Source organism: Peromyscus californicus, unplaced genomic scaffold (assembly GCF_007827085.1).
Source record: "Peromyscus californicus insignis strain IS unplaced genomic scaffold, ASM782708v3 Scaffold_15__1_contigs__length_86483966, whole genome shotgun sequence".
NCBI classification, from domain to species: domain Eukaryota; kingdom Metazoa; phylum Chordata; class Mammalia; order Rodentia; family Cricetidae; genus Peromyscus; species Peromyscus californicus.
Genome location: NW_026294447.1, coordinates 80,018,109 through 80,034,497, shown reverse-complemented (window position 1 = coordinate 80,034,497; position 16,389 = coordinate 80,018,109). Strand labels below are relative to the sequence as shown.

Sequence of the window (16,389 nt, the reverse complement as noted above, 5' to 3'; positions counted from 1 at the left end):
TAGCTGCAACCAATGCGGCTTTCTATGTACTGACAAACTTAAGTAAAGAGGGAATGTACAGAAAGTGTGTGCAGCACACCATCCGTACATTTACAAAGCATTTATGCAAATACATCGGTATATGCTTCCATCCTCATGAGCTATCTACAGAAAAGTCATAGAACAAAGTTATAAGCGAGTATCTCTGAACACACGGGTGAGCTAACACCAAGAGAGCATGCTCTGCAAAAGATGCTAAGTGTTTGGCTGGGAGATTTAGAAAGGACATACACTCAAAAGCAGGGTTGCCCAACAGTGTAATTGAGGTAATATCTGAGACTAGATCAACCTTTCTCATGTGGGCTTTCTTGCTTCCTTTTAAAATGCTTACCATCAAATTTGTGGCCTCTAACCAGAAGATGATGGAATTACTCTCTTCTCATACAGTATGACTACCAAAAATGACTTTGGACATTACCAAATGTCCCCTGTGAGGCATAAGTGCTCTTTGTTGAAAAGCAATACTCAGAAGCAACAATAATAATAGTTAGCTTACAAAACACTATTGATAACATATTCCTTTAAATTAATAACAAATCCAATACATACATATGTGTATTTAATGTCGTGTGTGTGTGTGTATGTATGTATGTATGTATGTATGTATGTTTTCCATTACCCCTCAGATCTACAAATGGCTGCCACATACCGCTCACTTTCCCAAGCTGATCTTTGAAAGCCCCTCCCAATGCTGAGCAGGCAGGCATTCTATGTGCCTGTTCCTCTAGCGGCCTTCCCAATGATGCCCAAGCCCTTTTCAACCTCTGCAGCTGCATTGCATGAATTGAGTTACCAGCCTTCTCCATTCCTCCCACCCACCTCCCAAAAACAATAGCTTCTCAATCCATAATCTTCTAGGATGCTAAGGAAGGCAGCCACACCAGAGAAACCTAACAGTCAGATTTGGGCTCAATTTTTAAAAAGTTAATGTAATTAATGACACAATAAGAACATAATTGCTTGCATTATACAAACAATGTTTCTTCCTGTAATTCCTAAGGACTACACATAGTGCCATTGTTCTAACATCATGAAAGGCATTACTCCTGACTTCAAGGAAATTACAAAGACAGGGATTCGTTATAAAGCCAAGAGAGGCCTTAATTAGATTCTCTAAATCATAATTTTATTAAGTATAATGCCATTTCTAATATGCCACAATGAAGAGGTGGCAGGAGTTAAGATACTCAACAGGCTTGAATATTTTCAAACAGATCTAACACTGGTTGATTCTCCTGTGTCTTTGCAGAGATCCATGGCACCCTGGCCCTCAGCTCCACGCTCTGAGGTCACTCCAACGCTGCAGTCGGTGGGACGGTCTGGGTTTGTCTCATCATCAGGAAATCATGCTCTTCAAATCCTAGCGCTGTGCTGCCTGCTTGCATTTAGCTCTCAGGAGGGTGGCTTTTGTTTGTGGAGGAGACCTCGGTGACCTGACTGCAATCAATACACCCATGAGTGGCTATGGAAGATGCTTAAAAGTGTCAGCGGCGACAAAGAAACTCACCATTCTAACTACTTCAGGGTAAGTCTGCTCTGTCAGACAGCCTCTGCTTATTGTAATGTAGTCCACCAGTTCATTAAGAGTGGAGCGCTTGTACTCTTTCATTTTAAGATCAGATAGCGTGTCCATGAAGTCAAAAATGACACAGCACTGCTGAAGTTTCTTTAGGAACAGTTCAGGCTGCTCTGAGGTTGGAACGTCTAAGAAAAAAAGAGGAAATGGTGTAAGTCTGTCATCAATTCCAGGCAACAGGAATTCTCTTCAAAGTTACTTCAAAAGCAACCCCAAAATAACAAGACAACAGTGCTCTTGTTAACACACACAGGCAGGAGCCCCCGTAAGTACCACACCAGAGACCCCGCGTCTGAGAGCCCCACACCAGTCGCTGTGTTTGCTATCCTGCAACTGACTAAATCCCAAGAGCCACTTGGAGGTTAAAGTTTAGCCCCAAACACCCCAATGCCAATATCCTTAATATCTCAAATCAATGAGAAAGGCCGACCTTGCCCTTAGAAAGTGAAGCCACAAGTTTTCGGTTAGTTTAAATTCATTTCACCAAAAGACTGCAAAGCAGAAATATCAGTCTATTCATTTCACGCTGACATCCTTGGGGTTTAAGGCAATGGCTACAAGTGGGGTTTGTTTTCAGCTTGTCCTGGTTTTGTTTTATTTAGGTTTGGGCTCCATGAAGTTGCTCTGTCAAAGAAACTTAGAAAACCAACCAAATGAAGCAATGCCAACAAGTACACCAACGCAGGGAAGTGGCTCAGTCGGCAAAGTGCTTCCACACAAGCCTGAGGACCCAGGTTCAATCCCCACAACCACAGGAAAGCCAGGCATGCTGGTGCACATCTGTAACCTCAGCTGAGGAGGAAAGAGCACAAGTGTCCCCAGGGCTTGCTAGCCAGGCAGCCTGGCCTGGTTGGTGAGTGAGCCCCGATCCCTGTGAGAGACTCTGTTCAAAAAACAAAGTGAACAGCTTCTGAGGAACAGACCCAAAGCTGACCCCTGGCCTCCACATCAGACACGCATTCACACACCCAAGCAGATACACAAAATAGCACATCAGAAGTGGTAATATAAGAACAAATTTCACTTGAATCTCTATCTTTTGACCCATGTTCTTCTTGAGCAATGAGAAAAACCCACTAGCACCTTTTATTAAAATATCCCCAGAGGGTCAGCAAAATGGCTAGTCACGGAAAGGCATTTTTCCACAACCTGACAATCTTAGTTTAATCATTGGAACCCACATGATGGAATAAGAACGCCCACTCTACAAGTTGTCTTCAGACCTCTACATGTGTGCTATGGCATGCATGTGCCCACACATACACACACACACACACACACACACACACACACACACACACACACACACACAAATAGCTCAGACATTTGGCTCAGCGTTATTTCTAAAACTGAAACAGAAGTTTAGGGTTAAAATTCTCCAGCTAGGAAGGACAATGATCTACAGTTGGCTAGTCCAGTTCCTCTCCTATTTCTTTCTACTACTTTACTACCCACCCCTACCCCTATACTGTAGCTTCCCTTGAACGGCAATGAGAATTATGATCAGTGTGGTGCTTTGAAGAGAATGGCCCAGACAGACGCTTATTTTTTTTTTCTTTTTTTTAACAGGGGAGAGCGCGAAAGCAGTCCCCCACTACCACAAATTATGCAGTCGAGTTTTCCGCATTTGGGGAAATCGCAGGGGTCAGCACATCCGGAGTGCAATGGATAAGCCTCGCCCTGGGAAAACCACCTTCGTGATCATGGTATCTCCCCTGCCAGGTAAGTATGAGAGACTCTTATTTGAATGCTTAGTCCCCAGTTGGTGGAACTGTTTGGAAAAAATTCGGAGGTGTGGCCTTGTTGGAGGAGGTGTGTCACTAGGGGTGAGCCTTGAGGTTTCAAAAGCCAAAACTATTCTCACTTAGCTCTCTCCTCCTCTCTGCCTCCTACTTGCAGACAAGGATGTAAACTCACCGCTCCAGTACCCGCCCTGCCTGTCTGCCTGCTTCCATGCTCCCTGCCACGATGGTTCCTGACTCACCCTGGGAAACTGTGAGCCCCTGTAAATGCTTTCTTCTCTAAGTTGCCTTGGTCATGGTGTTTGTCGCACAACAGGTAAGTGACACAATCAGGGTAGGCTCTGCTGCCATCATCCAAGTGCATAATTCATTAATACTGAGAATACATTCAGAGGTAAGCAGGTGGCATTCTATTTTTAAAAAATAGAGATGATTATTGAGATTTCATGATAAGTTATGGAGTTGGGAACAGTGCTTGGGTCTCCAGCCACACCCACATGGCCTTTGTGCTACTAAAAAAGGACTCCACAGACTTGAGCCAGTTTACCTGACACCTCCAAGGTGAACGGGAACAGAGAAAAAGCTTACTGATGGGACATCAGTTGAAGGTTAAAATCTTCAGGGGATTTTTAATTACTCCGAATTTTGATAGCATAGGTTTAACAAAGCCCCCAAATTAGACTGTCCACATGGAGAATGCTTTCAAGTACATAGGAAGTCTGAAGCATCAGTAGATGACAGCTTTTTAAAGAGCAAACCATCATTCAAGCAAAAACAATGTCTGTGGTCACTCAACAGATTTACATATTTAACAATTCAAAACATTCAGGCAGTTGGCATTTAGAAGTGTTTTAATGGTAAGTAGCTGGAACCCATTTATTCATGAGAACTGACGCATGGCAGACAAATCTGAAGCAGGCCATCTACTCACTAGTTGGAACAATAACAACTTACTTATACTTATTGGATGGGCTGGGTACTCTGTGTTCAAGTCTAAGCACTCAGACACACTAATTCTCATTTAATCTCTACAACAATGTACATGAATGGGTGTTATTTTCAATTTACTACATGAGTAAATCAAGACAGAGAAATTCAGTATCTTACCCAGAATCACACAGCTAATAAACAGTGGAGACATGATTCAAACCCAGGCTGTGTGGTTCCAGAGCCTGGACTCCTCTACACCATGCAGTATTCAGACACACGGAAAGGCTAAAGACTACAGTGCAGAAATAGGGTGCGTGCAAAGGCAGCGGCCGGCAGAAGCAGAGAGAACCACAAACTCCAGCACGCCCCCATTCATGAAGTAGCACACTGGGCTCCTCCTTGAGCTGCCTCCAGAGCTTCCCAGGCAGAGCAAAGGCTTTGCTTTCTATTCTTTATCCTTTATCACAGATTAAATTCTCCTAAGAGGGCCTCCCTTCATTAAAGAACTTAAGCAGTCAGGACAGACCACAAGATGCGGGGGTGTCCTTAAACAATTTTTGTAGTAACAGCTGAAAACATTTTTCCCATCACAATCCAAGAACGAGCTACAGAATCAGTTGAAGAGCCAGGAATGCTTCTAACTACAGGAAGGCTGAGCCAGGATAACATGAACCCAAGCATTCACAAGAGCCTGGGAACTGTGGACAAAGTATGTCTGTCTCCCTTTCTCTTGCCCCGTGTCATCCCTCTCCTCTTGGTGGTGGTGGAGAGTGGAAGGAATGGTCCAAGTGAGGGGCTCTTCCTGTATGGACTAGCCCTGGGACTACACTCCAGAGCTGTGCTGCCCCAATCACCATGTCCTCATGGCCCTAGTCCTGACGGATTGTGAAAGACAGGACTGAACAAGGACCAGAGGAGTGCTGTGTAGTTCACGAGATTTCAACGAAGCACAAGTTTAATATCTATGGACCACTTCAAAAGCAAATATACTCTTTCAAGAAACATTTATTTGAAAGGGAGGAGAGGGGCTGAAGAGATGGCTCAGTAGTTAGGAGCACTGGCTGCTCTTCCAGAGGACCCAGGTTCAATTCTCAGCACTCACATGGCAGCTTGCCACTGTCTGTATCTCCAGTTCCAAGGGATCCGACACCCTCACACAGACAGACATGCATGCAGGCAAAACACCAATACACATAAAATAAAAATAAATAAATTTAAGAGGAAGGGAGGAAGGGTGAGGAGGGAGGGAAGGAGAACTAGGTACCCTGCTCCCCTGCACTTGAAAAGAGGAAAATCTTCTAAATCACAAAAAGAAGGTAGCATGCACACAGCCAGTACATTCTGGCCATGATGTGTAAGCAACAGTTGCCACCACTTCCCAAATCCAAATCACCTGAACATCTAAACACTTCTGAAGTAGCTTAAAATTGGAGGAAAATACTAGACCTTTAGAAATAAATGTAAAATATTAAAAATTTAAGGTCATCTTAGAATCCCAAGCAGGCAGTCAATAGATCTGTCACTATTTTCCAATGGAATCCTTTGGCCTACAAAAACTATCCTGCCCCACAGAGAGCTCCGGGGAATCATAACCATAAATAACAAGAAATTGATAAGTAGTTGTATAACAGCATGAAGGTCATTAGCACAATGACTCTCCTGACCAATGCCAGAGCTTAAAGGGGAGAACAAACTGGTCCAGTTACTACAGTGTGGTGAGGTCCCACCAGATCAGGTTCCAGCAATCCAGAAGGCCACTGGAGTTAAGCCCACCTCCTGAAGTTCTTATGAAGACGACACTGCAGTGAGTAGCAAAGTTACAGCACACTGCCTTCCTCTTTCCTTTGGAGCAGTAGATGCTGCTCCATATGTCTATCACCATCTCACAGCATCCATCTCCCCATCAGCTGCCATCCCATCAACAAGCTAAAGAAAATGTCCAGTCTCCTACGGTGTGCACACACAGGTAATTTAGAAACTACAGGCACGACATGTAATGGAAAAGTGACCACAACATTCAAGAAGAGAGAGCAAATTCAGATCCATGGTTATTAACAGCCATAGCCACTCTCCCTATCCTAGCCTAGAGAGACAAAGAATGAGGAGTTCAAGGTCATCCTCAGTTACATATCCAGTTCAAGGCTAGCCTTGGATATATGAGACTCTGTCTTGGATCAACAGATGGATGGAAGGACAGACAGGTAATAAAATAAAAAGTAAGGTCCAGCACAGACCAGGCATGACACAGTCTGCAGTATCTGACCCCTCCACCCTACTTTTGAACTCTGCTTTAGGATGAGCAATCCCCTGACCATGTATGTATACTATCAATTTTCCTGACAACCCTTGACGACTCTCAACAAAATCAGTGAGACTTTTCCTTGTCGAAGGCACATGAGCCTATACTTAGAGAAACCTAGAAATAATGTCTCGGTTCTAAGAAGATGCTTCCCACAAAGCATTAAGGCTATTTAGCCCTAAAAGTCTAATACAAAAAGTGCATTAGAGCATGTGGTAAAATGCCTAGCTGATTGCCCTTTGGGTCTGTCCAAATCGTTTTCACCAATGTTACCTCTGAACACAGACCCAGGCAGCACTTTCTTTGTATAGCAAGTATTTCAGGAAACCTAGAAAGAATTATGAATGCTTTCATTAAGAATTACTTTTGATCTAATAAGTCACAAACAGCCAACAATATTTCATCAAAAGAAGACAACTATCAATTTTTGTAATGAATTAAATAATAAAATTAGGCTTTCGGTTTTAGGAACTAGAGCCAAATATAACATGATCATTCAAGCAACTTCACTGTGCTGGGCGGTGGTGGCGCACGCCTTTAATCCCAGCACTCGGGAGGCAGAGGCAGGCGGATCTCTGTGGGTTCCAGGCCTGCCTGGGCTAAAGAGTGAGTTCCAAGAAAGGCGCCAAAGCTACATAGAAAACACTATCTCAAAAAACCAAAAAAAAAAAGATACTTCACTGTACAAAATAACAAAGACTGTAATCTAAAACCAGATTGGTAACTAAAGTACTGCATTCTTCACCTCCAATTTACTGTGTATTCAAACTTGCTGTTGATGGAGATGGTAGTGGGTGCCATATCATTTCTACTGCTAGTCATTTTCATTTCATAAGAAGCATTTCAGATGATTTCACTGTGTGTAGCCAAGGCTGAAAACCACTGTGGTTAAAGCAAGAGCTTTAAAATCCTTTTATCCCCTCCACCTCCAAAATCCCTTTTCTTTCTGTTTGTTTAAGCCAGCAGTGAAAACTTTGTCTCTTAAGCTAAGGAAGGACCCTGAAAAACATCTATAAGAGTGAAAGCATTTCTTCTTGGCCTCGGTCGTAAAAGCTGAATGTAGAGTTGGCGGCTTTCAGAACTCTTGCCAATCTAGTAGGAAGCTTTCACAACACTTGGTTGATTACTAGTGCCTACTTTCTATATAGCCTCAAAACTTAGTTTATAGAATGTCTTATGTGTAAGACATACAACACTACCAAAACCTTGAGCACAAGGCTATCAATCAGCACAGGAAAACTAAAAGGGCCAATACTGAATTGTCCAGACACAAGGGAGGGACCAGCACAGTAAAAAGAACATTTACTGTTACAAAGCACACATTAAGCTTCTAACATGCATCACCCCTCTTAACCCCTAGAATGTCCTGTGAGCAGCCACTACCACTATTTCAGTTGAAGAAACTGATGTCCAAAACAGTCAAGTCATATGCCAATAAGAGCTCAGTTCCTACCTGCCCCCCACCCCCACAAACAAACAGTCTTATCCCAGGGCCCATAATGGTGATGATGATGGTGGAGGTGGTGCCAACCAAGGTAGTGGTGGTGATGATGGTGATGACTGTGATAAATAGTAGGAACTAACAACAGTCATCATCACTGGGACTAAAAAGATTTGTTCACTACCATGATTAGTGAATTCTTTAAGAAGAGTTGTAATCTAAAAGTAAACAATAATATATTGACCTGCCTTCAAATAGCAGTATGTTTTAAACTGAAAAGCATACAACTAGTCATAAACAAATGAATAATACAGATGATTAAACTTAATTTTTCAATAATAACATTATTTACCCCCTCCACTGCCCCCAGTTTAGATAATCAGGGTGTGTTTACTATTACTCTCTCCTGGAGCTCTTCAGTTTCCCTCCCCAAAGCCAATACATGTGGTCTAAGTTATAAACAAAACGCAAAGGTCACTACCAGAACCACACTACCGGAACCACACACTAGAGTAGCCTGGGCAGCAAAATCCTGATCTGAGGCTTTTGTGTTGCTCTGACACTATATTTGCAACAGAATAAACAGAAAAGAAGTAGATGCAGACACAAGTCGACGGAGGGAGACACACACACACACACACACACACACACACACACACACACACACAACTGATGAATATTTCTGTTTCCAACACTTTATAAGCTTTACCTTTTAATGTCAAGGTAATTACTGAAGCTTGACGGCCCAAGAAATGAAATACTGGTAAGTTCTTCAACCCCTAATTATAAGTATAAATTACTTTCCTGTTACCAACTCACCACAGGACAGAAGCCGCCAAAGCCCCTGACTTCCAAGGTTAGTATCTCTATTATTAATTCATTTCCTGAGGGCCTATTTCCAAGGACGGAGGCACCAATAGCATTTCGCATAGGTGGAATTCCTGGAGCTTGCTGAGCTGCAGGCAGGGCTCAGTGGAGAAAGCACTTGTCGTGCAAGCAGGAAAACTGGTGCTGGGATCCCCAGAATCCATACAAAAGCTTGGCAGACCCAACAGTTGCTGGGATTCCCAGCACACAGGAGGAGGCAGAGACGGGGGATCCCTGGGGTGAGGTGGCTAGCCAGGTTTAAGTATACATACTGAATTTTATTTCCTTGTGTAAATCAATTTTAACTTAAAATTGTATCCCTCTAGAAGAAAATTGTACTGACGAACAGAGGAAAAATATAAATAACATATTTAATAGAAAAAAAACTATTTTAATGTGTAGTCCTGAAGCACAAATTTTAAACCTATGTTAATTTTTAATGACATAGCATTTATGAATGTGAAAGTAGAGAAAGCCAGCTTACATGAAAAAAAAATGTCTTTGAACTGTTTCTTCCTATTAACCTCCAGTAAGATACCTGCCTCGTTTTCTAAAACTGCATTCAAAAGTCTAAAACCTAGATGACTTTTAAGACTAAATAATGGAGGTGGGGTTGGAGAGATGGCTCAGCAGTTTTGAGCACTTGCTACTTGCAAGGGACCCAGGTTTGATTCCCAGCATCCACGTGGTGGCTCATTGTACCTCCAGTTCTATGGGACCTGATACCTCTTGGCCTCATCAGGTAGCAAGCATGCATAAAATACACATTCATACACAACTACAAAACATACACCAAAAATAAAAAGAATAATTTTTAAAATCAAAAACAGACTCAACAATGGGCTAAGGAAATGGCTTGCAATGCAAGTGTGAAGACTCAAGTTCCATCTCCGAATCCACGGAGAAGGTCTGGCCTGGCGGCACAACACCTATGTAAGGGATATGACCTTTGTACCCATTCATTCACCCGCTCATCAAATAGTCACTGACACCTGCCGAGGGATATTGCAGACACAGAAGTCCTAACCTGAGCCCTGCATGCCAGCGCACGCCTTTAATCCCAGTACCTGGGAGGCAGAACCAGGCAGATCTCTTCAAGATCCAGGCTAGAGATCTTGTAGAAATTCCTAACTAGTACATTCCAGAGGAGTCAGGGAAAGGGGACAACTAAAAATAATAAATACGTCTATTATATTATATAGAACATGCTCTGGAGGTAATAGTGCACAAGGCAAGGCAGACTACATATGCTAGAACTGGGAGGTACAGTTCTGAGCACAGCATTCACCTGAAAAGAGAAACTTGAAGCCAGGCTTGGAGGCTTGGTGGTGCATGCTTTGGGCAGGCATCTGTGAGTTCTAGGCCAGCATGGTGTACAAAGCAAGTTCCAAGACAGCCAGGAATGTTACACAGAGAAATCCTGTCTTGAAAAAACGAGAGAGAGAGAGAGAGAGAGAGAGAGAGAGAGAGAGAGAGAGAGAGAGAGAGAGAGAGAGAGAGACAGAGACAGACAGAGAGAGAGAGAGAGAGAGAGAGATTTGAGAAAGAATGCTCAAAGGAGGTACAGGAGACCAGCAAAGATGTCTGCAAGAAAGCGTGCCCCTCAAAGGAACAGCAAATGCAGGGCCCTCTGGCAGGAAGGAGCAGGCAGAGGAACCAGAGGGAAACCAAGCACATGACTGCAGTGGGAAGTGGGGGAGACAGGACGGAAGAACAAGGAGTGGATGGCTGCAGGTCACCTTGGGCCTCAGAGACAATGTGAGGGTTCTGTCCTAGACCTCAGTTAGGGATTAGAGTCTTTACTGTTTACTAAGTAATACTGGGCTTAGTTTCCTTCTCTGTAAAATAGAGAAAATAAACTTTACAAGGTTGAGTGAGGATGAAATGAAAGGCCGTCTACAAAACTAGAAGTGCTTTTTGAAAAAAAAAAATTCCTTTGACAAAAACTTATCAAGTATCCATGAGACACAAAAGAGAGCAAACTTTCTACTTTATAGCTTTTATGATTATTCCTATCAGGAATTCCTTGTATTTTAACATAACTTCAAAATTATTGTTAAAACACTTTAAAAATAAATCTCAAATATTTCTAGAAATATTAAAATTTTGTTAGTATTGTATTCGAGTACTATCAGACACCAAATGTTATCTCTTTGTACACATACCCAGTCATAGTCTGTCTTCTCTTCCACAGTTGTCTTTAAGACAAACAACAGATCACAAGCACACAACACAGGAATGAGCACATCACATTTCTTGGATGTGTGTGACTGAAGCCCAATCTTTCACCCAAAAGTATAAGCAACCAAAACTTCAAAGATTACTTTTACATATGTCACAACTGTAAGGTAAAGAAAAGACCAGATATAAGGTTTGCAGGAAGCACTTACTGTTACACATTATTTTCAACCATTTCCATTGATTGAGGACCTTTTCTCAGAAGATTACTTCTACAAGGGATAAAAATGGCCTAAGCGCTTCCATTGTTTTGAGGATTAACATCATTGTGAATCATTTCAGAATGAGATGAACCTGTGGCTGTTCTTAGAATATGAGGTTAGAAACAATGAGGAGGGGGAGGATGTAAAGGCAGACAGACAGAAGGGTGGCCAGATGGATGACTGAGCTGTTAATTTACAACATATAGTCCAAACTACTCATAGACCCCATCAACTTTTAAAATCTGATTTAGAATACCAAAAGAAAACACACAGCATCAATCTAATGTTAAAATGCCAGCTCAGAGATGCTCATCAGCGGGGAGTTTTAAATATTAGACCTTAAGCTCTTAAAAGTGACACAGCACTAAGAGTGGAATGACCTCTAATCCCCAAAGTACCAAAGCTTACATTTATAATTAAAGTCATAATCTGAGCAATAAAACCTAGTGACCGCATGTAATACAGGCCCTGATTATGGAGCTACCCTGTGCTTCATAGGATGGCTATTATTTAACATGCATTAAATACAAATGTAAAGCCATACATTAGTTGAGCAAGTCCAAAATTCCAATTTGAAATAATCTGCTAAGAGAAATACTATCCACTTGAAATCCCAGTATTTGTAGTACAAAAGCACTATTATTCAAACAGAGAAATTAAATATATGTATTTCAATATGTATGTAAACAGCATGTGACTGTACAACTCTAAAATCAAACTGTGGAGAGCAGAAACACAGAGATTCTTAAAAGGGCAGGAAAGTGCCTGGAAAGCACTTTCAGAACAGAAAGGCATTTTAATATATTCAACAGTTCAGATGTGATATTAGCTTTGGCTTGGATATACATACCCAAGTCCCTTCTTTGCTACTGGCTTCCTGAGGACAGACAGAGGCACTGGAGTCTTGAGCTAGGCACGCTGATGATGCATTTCTAAGACCCAGGTTTTCCTAAATTCAGCATTTCTATGTTCAATGTCAGACCCTAGGGCTTAACTAAACATGTCACTGAGTAGTTCAAACATTTCCTCTTCTGTTACCCTGGAAACAACTTTCCCTTTCGGGTAACATATTACTGTTTATGAGCCAAATGAAGTGCGGGAAATTTGAGCCCGTATGATTGAACACAGTCAACATAAAGCTAAAACGGGAAACTAAGTTCACTATCTCAAAAGTCTGCCCATTGTAACTCTGGAAAAAAGTCACAGAAATGTTTAAGATTTCAGATAAATTAGAATTGGGGGGGGGGGGTAAACTCATTCTGCATTCTTCCAGGCGGTTGTGTGGTTCATGCCCAACCAGTCTGAAATTAGAAAAGCTGGATTCCAATCAGCTTCACATGTACCTGCTGAGCAACTGTAGGTAATACAGTGTGACAATTAACACTGCCTGGATCCCAAAGTCAGCTTTGCTTAGCTGAGGCTCTGTGCCTCTGTTCCCTCATGTATGAATGTGGGCATAGGAACTGCACCTATCCTGTACGCACTACTTATAAATATGGCAGTGAATAAAAGGACACATGGAAGCCGTTTAGAAGACATATAATGCTCAATAAACTTTAGCTCCTAAATTACTGTTGATAAACAAAATGAATCTAAAAAAGAGAAATTCTCAATGACAGCTCAAGAATTTCACAAAAGACAATATAATGCATAAACTATTTCATGCAGTACTCAAATATAGAAAATTTGAAATGTGTTTCTGAGGGTATGGCTTAGCAGCAGCGTGCCCATACACATAAATCCTCAGCACCACACAAAGAAAATAAAAAAGCAAGGATTTCTAACCTGTTGGTACATAGAGTTTTCCCTCCCTTTTTTGGTGTGTCTAGTTTTTTCAAGCCACATTCAAATAAAATAATGTAGAGCTTAATTAATACAAGTCACTGAGATTACTTCCAAATAAACTTCTCACTCGGATGGAGAAAGGGCAGCAGTGCTGAGGAGGTGTGTGAAATCACCCAGCTGTCGGGGCGTGCAAAGCCGCCGTCACCCAGGGCCACTTCTTGCCCCACCACGCAGTTAAAGCACTCCAGCTATAGAGCCCTGCACACAGATGACAGCGCCCTTGACAATGGTCACAAGTGCAACAAGCTCAGAGGAGACTGCTCTTTCTTTTTTTTTTTTTTTTTTTGGGGGGGGGGGGGTTCGAACAGGGTTTCTCTGTGTAGCCCTGACTCTCCTGGAACTTATTCTGTAGACCAGGTTGGCCTCGAACTCAGAGAGCTGAACTCAGAGATCCGCCTGCCTCTACCTCCTGAGTGCTGGGATTAAAGGCATACACCACCACCACCTAGCTAGGGGAGGCTGTTTTAAGTGACACTCTTCAACATTTTAAAACTTCTTGTATCTTAAATCTATACACCAGGTACCAGGCTCACTAGGATACAGAAAGCATATAAAAATGTGTACTTCAAACTTCTGATGAAACCAGATGCCTGATGCATAGAGGACTCGTGGATCCAGAGGGGTCAGACAAACAGGCTGTTTCAGAAACTGGTCCTTATTGGAAATGGCATAGTCTTTTAATCTTGAACATTACAAACAGTGTCAAAGGCATTTGCTACTGAATGAGAAAGCAAAATAAACAAGGGTCACCGAGGACAGGTCAGGTACAGAGGGGAAAAAAAAGATTCCTATTCTGAAGAGTTATTTCCTGGTTCAGAACAGCTTCTGAAAATCCTGAATGAGTCATTCTTTCCCAGTCATTTCATGTGTCTATAATAATAGTAAAAACTTACTAAGCATTTACTGTGCTGCAGTCTCCATTCTAAGCAGCTCAGAGTATTAACTCTACCTCTGCTCCACACTGTTGTGAGTCATATTATTTTGCATATAGGAAACAGAGTCACAGAAATGTTCTTCCCCTGCCAACACACAGTTGGAAAGGTACCCACACACACTATTCCACCTCTGCTAAGAGTCATGTGAACAACTGACAGTCTTTAGGATTTTTTTAAATCTACAATCCACAGCATACACTGGGATGGGGGCACATTCGTAAGAGTTAATGTTTTTGGTAGACTTCAATTCAGATTGAGGCAGGCATGCAGTCACTATTTCCTCTTTGAACCAAACAAAATGACAAAATGCAAGGGTGACCAGAATCTCCAGCTAGCTTGTGACTTCTGAATGTTTAAAGGATCCCACTATGCTGTGTTAAGTCTGTCTTCTCTGCCTTCCAGCATTCCCTTTGCATCTACACTGGCTTGCTTCAAAGACATCAACATTCTTTTTCAGAAGGGTAATAAGTGTCTCCTTGTTTCATTTTGTCCTGGAACACCTGACATTAGTCAGTTCCACCTAAGTTTTAGGGGGGTGAGCCTGAGTGTTCAAATCTCTGTCATCACCAGCACAGCCTAAGGTCAAGAAGACCCACATAGGTAACCTGCCCCGCTGGTAACAGGAGTTAAGGGAGGCATGAATGGGACAGGCACAGAAGACACCTGGTGTGAATGAGGAGGTAAGAGCATGACAAAGAGCACGAGAGAAGACCCAGCAGTTTGAGCATTCTCAAAATGTACTGTGCCGTTCACACTCCTAATAACCATGTAAACTACGCTGGCTGAGTCTGATCTCTCTACAGTGGAGAAATGTAAAGTTCACCAAGGATGAATAATTTATTCAAAATTGTAAATGGGATTGATTTAAGACATATTTTATGGGCTACACAAAGATCACCGCCTTCTATGCAAATGTAGTTATTATATTCGTTAATAAAGGGGTTTCCCTGCTAGAGCTGGTTCAAATACTAAGACTTCTCAAATCAGATTCAACTATTTAGCCAAGTGATACCTCTAGTCATCACCAGATGGCTGACAGTTCAGAAGCAGCCTATGACCTACTGGACCAGTCTGACTGTGAAGCCATTTTTGCAGCTTATTTATTATGTGACTCTACTGTTTACCTTCATGAAAACACAGATCATTATGGTGGCTGGCAGTCATGGTACTTTAAAGTTTCCTTACAATTTCAAGTGCTTTCCAACCTACTAACAACTGATACCTATAAAGTAACTCATAAAACTCTGATAAGTCATGTGGAAGATCATATTAAAAGCAGACATAACCGAATAAGAAGTTACTATTGGTGAAATTATTAAGGCTACCCACTACAAGTTACATTATGATATCTGACCAGTGTCCGCAAATACTTTGAAATTAAGAACAGGATGAATCATTTATACCAAAAGTACTGGTCTTATTTTTTAAATACATACATATCCAATACATCTCCTCTATTTTAAAATGGTTATTTACAAGGACTAACTCTTCTATCAACTCTCATTTAATCTAATGGGCTGTTCCCAGGAATATCGTTTATGAAGGCCACATTAACTACTAAATATGTAGATCACAGACATGAAGTAACCACCATCTGCAGCATTTCATAAGGAAACCATTCCTGGAGGGCACGGCCGACAGCCCAGCAGTAGAGTGCTTGCCTCTTAATACATGAGGCCCTACGTTAAAGCTCTAATACTACAAACATAATTTTTTTAAAAAATTTAACACACACACACACACACACACACACCAGAAAAAAATTGCCAGGCAGCACATGGACCTGAGCTCTGATGCCCAGCATTCACATAAAAGCCAAGTTTAGTAGTCCACTTCTGTAATCTCAGTGCTAGGGCGGCTCCCTGGAGCTCCCTGGCGGGCCAACAAAGCCACAAGTGAAAGGCACTGTCTCAAAAAAATAAGGTGGTGAGCTACAGAAAACACCTCATGTCAATCTGTGCTCCTCACGCATGCACAAGAGTGCGTGCGCAAACATGGGGGGGGGATCGCTGCCATTTAAACTTAAGACAGCATAAAAATGAATACACACCCACACCAGAAGGAAGACGACTGGAGAGGTCAAGCTGCTGCCACCACGCCTGACAACCTTCGTCCATCACTAGGACTGTTAGCATTCTGGCCGCCCCTTGGAGACCCGCCCAGGATCCTGACATCATCTTACGTAAAGTCCCCTTTAAGAAAAAAAAAACCCTCCCTCTTCTCTCTCTTCTCTTCTCTTCTCCCTCCCTCCCTCCCTCCCTCCCTCCCTCCCTC

General features: G+C 42.2%; 1 protein-coding gene and 1 non-coding gene across 4 annotated transcripts in view; both read right to left on the bottom strand.

Annotated features, from left to right (window-relative positions):
• Positions 1 to 16,389, bottom strand: part of Ppp2r5e (protein phosphatase 2 regulatory subunit B'epsilon) — a 162,643-nt gene that overhangs the window by 75,786 nt on the left and 70,468 nt on the right. For all 3 annotated transcript variants that reach the window (XR_008218529.1, XM_052739578.1, XM_052739577.1), the window contains exon 3: positions 1,547 to 1,743. Coding sequence is in view for 2 of the 3 variants with exons in the window: in XM_052739578.1 (XP_052595538.1) it covers positions 1,547 to 1,743 (197 nt within the window). In the remaining variant the exon portion in view is untranslated. The remainder of the gene's footprint in view (positions 1 to 1,546; positions 1,744 to 16,389) is intronic.
• Positions 3,182 to 3,345, bottom strand: LOC128111379 (U1 spliceosomal RNA). Its single transcript, XR_008218622.1, has one exon. It is a non-coding gene; the product is annotated as a U1 spliceosomal RNA (small nuclear RNA).